Genomic DNA, 13,136 nt, shown 5'->3' on the forward strand with positions numbered 1-13,136 from the left:
ATGTCAGACGGTGTGTCACAAAACATCCAGTCAGCTGCCACTGATGCAGTGGGGCGGCAAACTGATGACAGCAGACAAGAAGCGGATGAAAGAAGGAGAGGTAAGAACATTTTCAATTGTTCAGAATGAAGGTTATTTATTGAAATCATGAAGCATAATGTTAAACAAAATTTTGAAGACCTGAGTTAGGTTTTATAGTTTCTTCCATCAGGAAAAAAAAATCCCTTTTCAGTTAACTTCACCATAAATAAAAATGTGTAATTGACCGTTTTGTCCTTTTAGTTCATTCACTTTATTGTATCTTAATTGATAGTGGGGAAGATTATCCATAATGTAAAACCATTCAAGATTTTGTTTCATTTTTATTAAGTATTCAATGAAACCTGTACTGCGGGAGATGCTAAATATGAACCATGTCATTCCATGCCTAGAATGCATACAACATATGAAATAATTAGCAAATATTTGTAATATTTTAAGAGATTGTTTATGGGCCATGAGTGGAGTCAAGATAAACTACTCTTTAAAGGTACTTAATAACAGAATGATTATTTCCCTCGTCTATTCTTATCTAAACAATTACTGGTACCCTAATATTCTTAAGAAGTTTCTGGCAATTTTTAAATGGAGAAGGAGAGAAAATGTACTAAAATAAAACAAAACAAAACAAAACCTTAGAAAACAATTTGGTAGCATTGGATGTATTAAGTAGCAAGTTCAGAGTAGGTAAGATGCAAATTCTAAATCAAACAGGATAATCTTTCATAGTTATTCAACAGAGCTCCTTAAATCAGGTGAAGAGGGCAGGAAATGAAGCTAAAATGCATTTAAAAAACAATCCGTGATTTAGTAACTATGGTGAGTTTTTAAAATTTGCTGTTTAACTTTGTTTGTCTACCAGTGTAAGCAACAGTCAAAAATATTGTTGCAGTTCATATTAGTATACATAAATACTTTACTCCTCATTTTTTGACAATTTAATAATTCTCAGGTTAGATCAAAGAGGGTTAGGGACAATGGGATCAAATATTAGATAATTACATGAAAATATCTAAACCAGAAGTTTTAAGAATACTTTCTATCCACTCATAAAACCAATGTTAATTTTTACCCTATATACCAATCAACAATATGAATTTATATATTTTATGTATAAATTACATAAAATATGTCATTTAATATTATATAGTATGTATAATACTATCTATATTATATATAGATATATAATTTGAAATTATAAATATATACTTTACTTATTATATAGTATGTATAATACTATATATTATATATAGATATATAATTTGAAATTATAAATACCATTGAAATAGTAGTAACAGTGTGTGATATAATTCATTTTTAAATTTTTTTTGTATTTAAAATTTTTTTTTCTTTTATTCTTTCTTCATATTGGTATTTTTTGATTTTTTTCTATAGCTGTGAACTAAGAAAAAAGGGGATTTTATTTGGCTTTAAATTCAGTGATCACCCTGGATCTTTTCTCTCTCTATGGAGAACATCAGAGTCAGAAAATGAGAGAAATTAGTTATCAGTGAAGTTTCTCATGAGAAAAATAATTGGAATATTTAGCTGTTATATTATAACAGGGATTGATGTAGAACTATTTTAGTTACATTGTTAATTAAATAAGTTTTTATTGAGCTGCCCTGGGATGTCATCTGTTTTTTTACATTCCTTAGTTGAACACATTATGAACAACTTCCTTGAAATTCATCTTTCAGTACTAAATTCATGCTGAAGACCAACATTTTCTGTTGTTTTTGTTTCTTGGATATTTGTGCAGTGTACAGGTATTGAGGACTGAATAAAAGAGTAGAAAGAAGGAACTTTAAAAATTAAAGTTGTTTATACTTTATACCCTGAAAACTAGATTTTAGGGCTCAGAAGTGGACAGATTAAATAAACATATAGCAGGTTTAAATGTGCACCTGTATATTTAGAAGTGAAATAAATTTCCAATTCTTTAGAGCCTTAAATCAAACTACATGTCACTCCAAGTCTCCATCTCACTGAGCTGACAGGATATTTAATCTTGGTGGTTTGGTGGTACTGAAATGAATGGAGAGTTTTCTCCAGGGTTATGTGGACTTTCGCAGGTTTTGTAGGCATCAAAGCTTCAAGAGGGCTCTTAGTTATCACTTTTCACTGATTACTCATGAGACAATATATCCCAACATTAATAACAGCTTTGGTTCTCGTTCTGCTCTTTCTGTGCCAAACTTATAGCGAAAGCCACTCTGCACATTCAGGCACACATGCATCTTTGTTAAGGCTGGTTTGTTTGCAGGCAGGATATCTCCATATGTTCCACAAAGCTGAATGATCTAGTATCTTGTCATCTTTGAGACAGGAAGGACTCATCACCTGTACATGAAAATGAGCATTTCTCGTATCGTCAGGATGGGCACCTCCTTCTTTCTTCTTGTGGCTTAGAAGTATTTCCTCTGATTTAAAGCCCTTTATGATTCTCAAAATAGTCCCTTTAATAAGCTAGGATTTTGTTTGTTTGTTTGTTTTAATGAAAGGGTCACTGATTTCACCAGTCATTCTGGAGGAAAGGATACCAGAAGAGCCAAAGACCTACTTGAAACAATAAATAGGAAAACGCATTTAAAAAATAATTCTGCTTGATACAGCAGCAAATAATCTTCACCTCCTGCACACACAGTTATCAAAATATGGAAAGATGGGAGAGCTAACACAAGAGAAACGTTAATAAAAGCTTTCTTTTATTTAATTCCTGTTATAAACCAGACTTGAAAACATAGCACATAACATCCTTTAGTTAAAAAAAAGAGATAGTGTTATTTAATGGTCAAGGTCTTTTAATGTCTGGTTTCTGAAGTCCCAGAGTGTCACTTCTACCACATTCCATTGGTCAAAGCAAGACACAAGACCAGTTCATATACAGCATACCTCTTGGTGGGAGAAGTAGCAAGATCGTGTGTCAAAGAGGTGGTGGACACAGAAAGTCCTGATTCTTTGGGGGCCACTTTTAACAGTTAGCCACAGATGGGTAAAACAACAAAGTGTCAAAAGAAAATATTAGAATATAAAACAATGGGCACATGATGACTGTACTCATTTAGAATTGTGTGTATGTGGGAGGGAGGTTATATGTGTGAAAATGGATTAAAGAGATTTAAGGGTGGGAGGATGTTAGTTAACCCAAATGATAATGCTGGCTATCTCTAAGCAGTGTAAATTGAGATTTACTTTAAATTTCATTTCTTTTATACACCCACTAAGGAAAAATTTATTCAATGAAAAAATAACTAGTTCTTCAACAGGTGAAAAAGGGAGAATCAATGTTCTCAATAAGTTTATAGTCTATCTTAAAGTATCTTCTATAATATTTTACATTTCATGAAATTTTACATTAAGGAGAAATACTTTATAATCATATGAAATTTAAAAAATTGTTTCATTTCAGAAAACTTACATACCATATTTTTTTTTCCTAAATGGACATTAATAAAAGAAAAACAATTCCTCGCCAGAGGTGTATTCTGTTCTATTGAATTTGCAGAGAGGGGATACAGAACCAGAAAACAACAACAACAACAACGACAAAAGATACCATGACTTGTCCAAGTTCCCTTTGCTTGCTTGTGGCAAAAAATCTCAATTCTAAATTTTTTGATTGAGTATTCTATGACCTTTCAAATATACCATGCTGTCTGTCCTTTAAAATAAACTTTTCATTAATTATAAAGTAGATTTTCTTAGAAATATTCAAAGAATGCTAGGATGTGCTAGTATTTCACCATAGAAGGGTTTTGAAGGCCTGAGGGTGGCTTCAGGCCTGAGGAAATTCTACCCGAAAAAGCTGTATATATTTGATTCCTTGGACTGTGGCAGTAAAATCCATAGTAATGTCTGGATTGGATATAAGGATGCCCTGAGAAATTTCAGCCAAAAGGAAAACCCAGGTTTTTTTCCATATGACAAACAGAAAAAGTACATTTTGTGTCATTTCCTTGTGAAATATCAGAATAAATTGGCTAAAGAAGTTTGTTAGGTACAGTTTTGAATGTAAATTTAGTTTTTCTATTATCTGTTTCTTAATCTAAATGTTTTTTGTTTTATTTTGTTTCAGAGGTTAAAAGCAAGCTCTTGGTGTTCCTTATTTTTCTTTTAGCAGCATCCGTCATTACTAATATTATTTTGATTGCTATCGTAGGTGAGTAAATTACATCCTTTATTTCTTCACTTATATTTTTCATTTCCAGAGCTTCCTATTGTATGATCCTTTTCCTTTCTGCTTCAATCATAATCTTTTCTCACTATTCTCTCTACTTTCCCACTATTCATGATATATTTAATGAGTATCAGTGAATGGATTTTTATGAATTACATGACCTACGTAAGGCATGGGGAGATGTAAAAACGATTACATGATTATGACAAAATCATTCACCCTGATAATCTCACATTCCATTCAACATTCCCATGCCAGTGTTAATCACTATTTTAACTTCTGTTGCCAAAAGTTAGTTTTGTCCATTTAAAAATTTTTATGTAAATAAAATGGTAGTTTTCACGTATCCTTTGCCTCTTGCTTCTTTTGTTCCACATTATGCTTGTGTGATTCTTCCAAGTCATAATATGTAGAATAGGGTTGGGAAATTTTTTATGTAAAGGGAGATAGTAATAATTTAGGCTTTGCTAGTTATATGATCTCTCTTGCTGCTACTCATCTCTGTATTGGTAGTGCAAAAACAGCCACAGAAAATACATGAACAATTAAGCATGCCCGTGTTTCAGTAGAATTGAACACAAAAATTTGAATATTACATCATTTTTGTGTGTCACAATATATTTCTCTTTTGATTATTTTTATTTTTAAATTGCTTTTTAAAGTTATTTTGATTATTTTAAAATGTAAAAACATTTCTAGCTCCAAATTTGGCCTCAGGTTGTGGTGCATAGATCCTTGCTGTAGAGTATTTCATGTTTTTTATTAATTTATTAATCATTCTACTTTTGATGGACATTTGGATTGTGCCACATTTTAACTACTTGCTAATTGTGTTGCTTTGAACATCCTGATATTTTTAGTCTTCTAGTGAACATTGGATATTATTTGGGATATATTTATGAGAAGGATTATTCAGCCATAGAGTATGCATAGGTCAGTTTTTGTAGATAATACCATAGATAGTATATAATCAAACCAAATTTTATGCAAATGCCAGTTGCTCGAGATACTTGTCAACACTGTTGTCAGTTTTACCCATTTTAGCCATTCTGATGAGTGTGTATTGGTACCTCTGTTGGTACCTGTTGTGACTTTGCTATTTTCTTAATGATCAATACTGTTAAGCTCCTTTTCACACTTACCGCTCAGTTAATCACAATATTTTGTGAAGGGTTATCCTTGCCTTGTACCTGACTCTAGAAGGAAAATCTCCAGTTTCTCACCATTCAGTAAGAAATTAGCTCTAATTTTTTTGTAAATAGGCTTTATCAAGCTGCGATAGTTCCCCTCTATTCCTAGTTTGCTAAGAATTTTTGCCATGAATGAGTGTTAGATTTTTCAGATGCTTATATTGATATGATGATGTGATTTTTCTTTTTTAGCCTGTTGATGTAATGGATAACATTAATTAATTTTCAAATGTTGAACCAGCCTTGCAGACCTGGGATAAATCCCACCTTTTCATGCTGTATAATTCTTTTTGTACACTTTTGGATTCAACTTACTAATATTTTGTTAAGAATTTTTGCATCTATGTCCATGAGAGATACTAGTCTGTAGATTTTTTTTTTTCTTATAATATCTTTGGTTTTGTTGTTAAGATAATGCTAGCTTCATGAAATGAGTTAAGAATTATTCCTGATTTTAGTCTCTAAAAGAGATTGTAGAGAATTGGTATAATTTCTTCCTTAATTGTTTGGTAGGATTCCCCAGTGAACACATTTGGGCCCGCTGCTTTCTGTTTTTTAGGGCATTACTGGTTATAAAATCAATTTCTTTAATAGATATGAGCCTATTCACATTATTTCTTCTTTTGTGAGTTTTGAAAGATTGTATCTTTCAAGGAATTGGTCCATTTCATATGTTATTAAACTTGAGGGCATTAACTTGTTCTTAGTATTCCTTTACTATCTTCCGAGGCATCTGTAGTGATGTCCTTTCTTCCATTTCTGGTATTAATTTGTGTCACTAGAGGCCTACTGATTTTATTGTTCTCTGCAAAGAACTGGCTTTTGATTTTGTTGACTTTCTCTATTCATTTCCTATTTTCAATTTAATTGCTTTTTGCTCTGATTCTTATTATTTCTTTTCTGTTTTCCTTGGGTTTAATTTTCTCTTCTTTTACTAGTTTTCTAAGGAGGGAACGTAGATTACGTATTTTAGACCTTTCTTCTTTTCTAATGTATGAACTCAATGCTATATATTTTTCTCTGAGGACTGCTTTTGCTGCATCCCACAAATTTTGATAAGCTGTATTTTCCTGTTCATTGAGTTCAAATTCCTTTTAAATTTCTCTATCTCCTTCTTTGACCCATGTGTTATTTAGAAATGTGTTGTTTCATCTTTACATATTTTGCAATTTTCTAGTTATCATTCTGTTATTTATTTCTATTTTAATTTCACTGTAATCTGAATACAGAATTAATATCATTCTTCTTTTGATTTTGTGTTTTATATTAACTATTAATTTTAATATTTTATTTTCATTTTCATTTGTATGTTTATGTAAACATTCAGATTATCTGCAAGTAACAGTTGTTTTATTTATTAGGTTGAAATCTTTATATCTGTTTATATATTTGTATTGCTTTATTTTGAACTTGCATCCTTATAGCATTCTTAATATACATGAGAAAGTTTTAAATATTTCTCTTCTAAGAATGATTATTTATGGATATTTTTAATCAGATTAAGGGAGTTTCCTTTAATTCCTAGAGAGCTAAAAGGTTTTATTCTGAAAGGGCATAGAATGTTATGAAGTGCTATTGAGATATACTTAGTCTCTTTTTTCTATTAATGTGTTGAATTACACAGACTTTTTAAAAATGTTAACCTAAACCTTCTTGTCTGAAATAACCTCAGTTTGATCATAAAAGATTAACCTTTTTAGCACTCTTGTATTAAACTGACTAATATTTTGTTTAAGATAATATGCACATATGTTCATACAAGGCCGCACTATAATTTCCTGTTTTTTAAATAGTATTGTCAGGTATTGATATTTAGATTATGCTGGCCTCTAAAATTGAGCTGTAAAGGATTCTCTCCTACTTTATTTTCTGAAAAGGGTTGTGTAATATTGTTGTTATGTCTTACCTAAATAATTAGAAGTATTCACAACTGAAGCCACCTGGACTGGGAGATTTCTTTGTGTGGAATTTTTTTAAATTAAAGGATTAATTTCTTTACTAGATAGAATATTTATTCACATTTACCTTTCATTTGTCAGTTGTGCTAAGTTGTGTTGCTCAGAAATTTCTTTTCTTTTTTATTCCTGGTATTGGTAATTCATTTATTTCTCTTTAAAAATATTTTTTTCTTTTATCAATTTCCCTAGTGTTCTATTCTAGATGATTTAAAAAGTCAACAGTGATTTTTTTTAACATTTATTTATTTATTGGCTGTGTTGGGTCTTCATTGCTGTGTGCAGGCTTTCTCTAGCTGTGGAGAGCGGACAGTGGGGGCTACTCTTCATTGCAGTGTGCAGACTTCTCATTGCAGTCGCTTCTTTTGCTGTGGAGCACCGGCTCTAGGCATGCAGGCTTCCATAGTTGTGACACATAGGCTCAATAGTTGTGGCTCGTGGGCTCTAGAGCACAGGCTCTGTAGTTGTGGTGCATGGGCTTAGTAGTTCAGAGATGTGGGATATCCTTGGAGCAGGAATCTAACCTGTGTCCCCTGCATTGGCAGGCAGATTCTTAACTACTGTGCCACCAGAGAAGCTCAACAATGAGTTTCTTGACTTTTTTTTGTTTTACATTAATTTATATTCAACTGATTTCTTGTCTTATTTCTTTAATGGAGTCTTTCTACTTTGGTTTTAATTCATCAACCAAAATATATGTTATTAACTTTCAGTTCAAAATATATTTTATTTTCCAAGATTTCTGGTTTTGTTTTTGTTTTTGTTTTTTCTTTTTGATTCATGAGCTATTTAGCGTTGCATTTCTTAATTTACAGACTTTGGTGATTATTTTGTTCTATTTTTTTAATGATATATGGCCCAAGTCTACTGCAGTCAGGTGGCACACTATAAATGTTTTCAAGCTTTAAAATTTGTTGTTACAACTTTTTAACATTTTAGTAACTATTTAATGATACATTTTACATTGCAATCCTGTCTTTCTTCAGTGATCTCAAAACACTGTGGCATATTATTTCATCTGATTCTTAAAATATGTATTTTTTTTTATCTCATTTACAGGTAAAAAAGACCAGGTTGCTCAGTATTTTTGTCCAGATAATTGGGTTGGTTTCCAAGATAAATGCTATTATTTTTCTAAAGAAGAAGGAGATTGGAATTCAAGTAGAAACGACTGTTTGTCTCAAAATGCTGACCTAGTTACAATTGATACTACAGAAGAAAAGGTAAGTAATTCAATATGCATTCCTTACCAATTATATTGAGTAGGAATATTGGAACTATTCAAATTCCATCATGGTCTTTAAAAGTTTTCACACATGCCTGTCTACATATGCAAAATATTGCAGATGTTCAGGACATGCCGTAGGAGATTCAGTTGAAAAACTTAGTGAATACTTAGTTTGGATAGTGTAAGACTCACATCAATTAGTAAATTTGATAGCTAACTTTTACATTGTAAGCAATATAAGTAGAAGAGCTTGATACTATTTGGAAACCTTTTAAAAGCCACAAAGAGAAAGTTGGAATTCTCCATTTCAGTCCCTTTGTGGAAACTTCTGACCTCGCAGTGCCGCTTTGCTATGTTTCCCTGAGGTCTCATGGCAGCCTCTGTCAAAGCATTCACTACCAGTAATGCAATAAATGTAACTGAAAGTTTCCCCATAGGCTGAAGTATGAGTTTCTAGTGAGCAGACACCATATTTTATTTGAAATTGTATCCATTGCTATAGCATAAAGGCAGGTACAAATTAAAAGCTTAATGGATCTTTATTCAATAAGTACTGATTTATGGAAAAATTCTATAAGTCAAGAGACTTTCCAAGAACTTTAACAAATGTGAGACTCTGTACCTCTGCGCTTGTGAAATCTGTTCTTTCCCTGGGTGACTTATGTGGCAAACATATGTTTTTACTTTTGTTTCATCTCTTTAAAAGTAAAGGATCAATTTAAGAGGCAGTTAGCTTAATTAAAATCCATGTGTATGTGAAAAAAATGTGTGTGTATGTGCAATTAAACTGTGTTTAAATGTAAAGCAGCACAGCACAACAGTCAATATTGTTAAAAGAGAATTACGTATTACTTTTAGAGTGAACAAAGCATAGTTATGCAATCTGCCTGAAGATTGGTTCAAATTTAAATAGATACAAACTAGGCAGGGGCAATTTATAGATCAGTATAAGGAAACTGAACTGTTTTGGAAGCAAGGAAAGACATAGAAACCTGAATAAAATGTGAAAAACTAGATACGTTAAGAGTAGATACACCAAATCAGAAAGTAAGATGCAGGTTTAATTTAATACAAAGAAACTTCTGAAGTGAATAATTTCACTGCTGAATTTTGCAGGACTCTTAAAATGAACGTTCTGAGAAACCCTTAAACAGCCATTACAGTTCCTCTTGGGGAAAAGGCTAAATTAGCCACAAGGTGAAAAAAATAATGAGTGACAAACAGAACAAGGTCTTTACTGTGTATGGTATCTGTGAAGGAGTGATAAAAGTAATGTATAAAAGAATTTTAAAGGACTGTTTATTTTAAATAGTTTAATTAAAATTTATGTTTATTTAAATTGTGAACTATTTTTCTTAGTTAAAATGAGATGAAGCTTGGTTCATGAAAATTTTCCCCTGTTTATTTGCACCTATTTAGAATTACCTTGCCTTTCTAACAAGTAGCTACATGAGCTACACTTTATTGAGCAAATAAATGTTCAACATTTTTCATGGGACAGGCTTTAAGAAATACACCTCCCAGTTCCCTGTCACCAAGACCACAGTTACTGAACTTCATCCAATTTTCCCAATATCCAGTAACATATATCCTGTTGGTTTCCAATACATCTATCCTGTCTTACATTTTTTTTCTGCCTTAAAACAAGCTCTTTCCTAAGTCTAGAATAGGAATTGTCCTTTTCTTCCTGTTTTTGTATTTATCATGGAATCTCCTACTCTTCCCCTCTAGGTCCACCTCTTACAGCACATCCTATGTGAAAGTCTCCCATAAAAATTCAAATGCTTCTTCCTATAAACTAAAATTTCACTTTGCATTTATCATACTTATACGCTTCTCATGTAGTAGAATATTTTCTGAGCCTAAGTTTACATAAATTTAGCCACTATACATGAAACCATGACTCCAGGGACACTGTTTTCTTAATCTTTTCCACTGTAAACCCATAGCTTAGCCCAGTGAATTGAATTTTTTTCAAATAAATTCACAAAATGCTACAGAAGATGGTATATTAAAATGCCAAATGTTATCAATGTCACTGTTATTAGGTAGAAATGGACCATAGTGTTGTTATCTGTCATAATTCCCTTATATTTATATAAAATGGAAACATGGAGGGTTACAATGACAAATTTATGGTTTCCTGGTTATTTAGTGGCAGGGTAGACTCAATGACTTTCTGTGTATAACATAATTCTATGGCAAGAAAGGTTCTAAGGTAGGAAAAAATTTCAACATTGAATGAATAAGGAGAATAATCAGGAAAAAAATTAAATTTTTCCCCAAATGTCTTTAGAAATCTAAATATTTGGCAAAAAAAAAATTGAGAGTTAGATACTAAAGGAAAGGATGCATGAGGGGTGTGTGTATGTGTGGGTGTGTGTGTGCACATGAGACAGTTTGGGAGCAAAGCTGAAGCAAAATATTACATTAAACTCAATATACTAGTATTTACTAGCAAGTGAAAAAAAAGCATTATAATAAATATCTAATCATTAGAAAGGCTGTGTAAGAACTCAGTCGAGCTTTCCAGGAGTTTACAGTTTAAAAATCCTGGAGGAATAGATTTTCATATTGAATATTTATCAATTTGGAATCAAAAGTGTCTTAAAAAAATTTCTCTCACATCTTTGTTTTGCAAATGAGAAAACTGATGGTCAGAGGGTAAAAAACCTATTCACAATCACATAGCTATTTTCTGGTGAAACCAGGAGTTGAACTTTTGTCACTTTACTCCTCACAACCTGCAAAGCGAGAGGGAAACGATAGATTATAGTGAAAACTGACAAGTAAAATTATGAATCTTATTTTGCCTCTAAAGCATTTTCTTAGGCGATACAAGTGTGCTTCTGATCACTGGATTTTGCAAGATATGACTGAAGATAAAAAAGGACAAGGCGTGATAAGAAGCATACTTAACAACTGGTAAATTTCTTTCTTTGGGGGATTATTAAAATTTAGGTAGTGCAGCCTTCTCTAGAACCTGTACATTAGCTATATTTCTCTAGAGGCCATGATTTGTTTGCATGTTGGAATAACAGAGTAGGGAAGATTGTATCATGTAATGAGAGTAGTTTCGAGAGTCAACCAGAGAGGTTGTAAATCAAGATATAAGGGGAAAGATCTCTTAGTTGGTTACTTTGAAAATAAAGACCTGAGATTCACATACACAGTAAAAATAAATAAAGTTTTTCTTGAGTTTAACCTATTTTCTCTAATTTAATATCTATTTTGCAAGCTTCATGCTACCTATTTGCTGACAGCTTTTACAGTGCAAATTAAATTTGTCTATTTTAACCTGCTTTTATTTGCACTGATATTACAATTTATCCTGGACTTCATGCCTTCCATTTTACAATATGGCAAATTGGACCTAAAAGACTAAGTTCATTGCACATATGACCCCAGTATAACCACCCCAAATGGTGACAGCCAACCACTTAGCCACTTAGTTTATGTTATGAGGGTGAGTCAGAAACTATCCACACTCTGGTTATATTAAAACTTCTATAAATTTTATGGCCAGAGTGCAGATAATTTTTGACTAACCCTCATAGAATTTCTCAATAGCAATACCACTGACATTTTAGATTGAATCATTCTTTGCTGTGTGGAGAGAGCACTTTCTTATTCATCATAAGATGTAGGCAGTGTCTCTGGCCTCTACCCACAAGACAGTAGGAATTCCCCCTGACCTCCTCCACTTGTGACAACCAAAAAAGTCTTCAGGTATTTCCAGGTTTCCCTTGCAGGGGCAGGTGGCAGGAAAACTCACCCCAGGGTTAAGAACCATTGATTTCTACAAACTGGTGGCTCTATGCATGACCTGTAACTTCACGTCTTAGAAGGGAGACTCTTATGGTTCAATTTGTTACAGATATCTCAACCCTAGCAAGAAAGGACTGTGTAACATTAATACTTTTTCAGAACTCTAGACAGCTATTAGTTTTTAAAAGGTGTCATTGAGCAAGGGAAAAATCACAGGACTCCCTAATACACAGTGTTTGCTTTATTGTAGGTTTAATATGATAGGGAATGAAATATGTTTTTACCTTAATGAAGATGGTGTTGCAAAAGCTAGATGCTACACAGAGAGAAAATGGATTTGCAGGAAAAAAAATGCACTGAGTAAATGATTCTGATAATGGACTTCCAACCCATGGGTAAGATGCTTTTAATATTTATCAACTTTTTCCCTTTCTCTCTATTGAACTTTCAGCATTTTGCTACTTTAATATTATTGCCTGATGATGCATCTTGATGATTGTTAAAATAATTTCCTTATTATTTTTCTACTTTTCAAATGACCTGGATCTTTGCTTTTCTATATCAATTTTAGAAGAACCTTGTAATATCCCAGAATCTATTGGTTAATTTTGGTAGTGTTGTATTTATATATTATTTCATTATTCATTTACAGTATATATCTTGTACTGATTTTTACCTTATATAACTTATAATTTTTCTAAACAGTTACTGCATATTATTTATTATATGTGCCCATATTATATGTATCTAATGCTTTTTCTGTTGCAATTATGTAA

At 32.1% G+C, this 13,136-nt stretch overlaps 1 protein-coding gene across 1 annotated transcript; it reads left to right on the forward strand.

Annotated features, from left to right (window-relative positions):
• Positions 1–12,728, forward strand: CLEC2B (C-type lectin domain family 2 member B). The gene is made up of 5 exons (XM_057704137.1): positions 1–100; positions 4,118–4,201; positions 8,424–8,587; positions 11,414–11,517; positions 12,611–12,728. The coding sequence occupies exons 1-5, from the start codon at positions 1–3 to the stop codon at positions 12,726–12,728; spliced, it is 570 nt and encodes a 189-aa protein (XP_057560120.1).
• Positions 12,729–13,136: the final 408 nt, after the last annotated feature.

Source organism: Hippopotamus amphibius, chromosome 12 (assembly GCF_030028045.1).
Source record: "Hippopotamus amphibius kiboko isolate mHipAmp2 chromosome 12, mHipAmp2.hap2, whole genome shotgun sequence".
NCBI classification, from domain to species: Eukaryota; Metazoa; Chordata; class Mammalia; order Artiodactyla; family Hippopotamidae; genus Hippopotamus; species Hippopotamus amphibius.

Bases quoted from the DNA above. Each gene is read 5' to 3' on its own strand.
- CLEC2B (XM_057704137.1), top strand. From the start codon at position 1: ATGTCAGACGGTGTGTCACAAAACATCCAGTCAGCTGCCACTGATGCA. The intron at 4,202-8,423 runs GTGAGTAAATTA...TCTCATTTACAG, and splicing joins TATTTTGATTGCTATCGTAG to GTAAAAAAGACCAGGTTGCT. The intron at 11,518-12,610 runs GTAAATTTCTTT...GCTTTATTGTAG, and splicing joins AGAAGCATACTTAACAACTG to GTTTAATATGATAGGGAATG.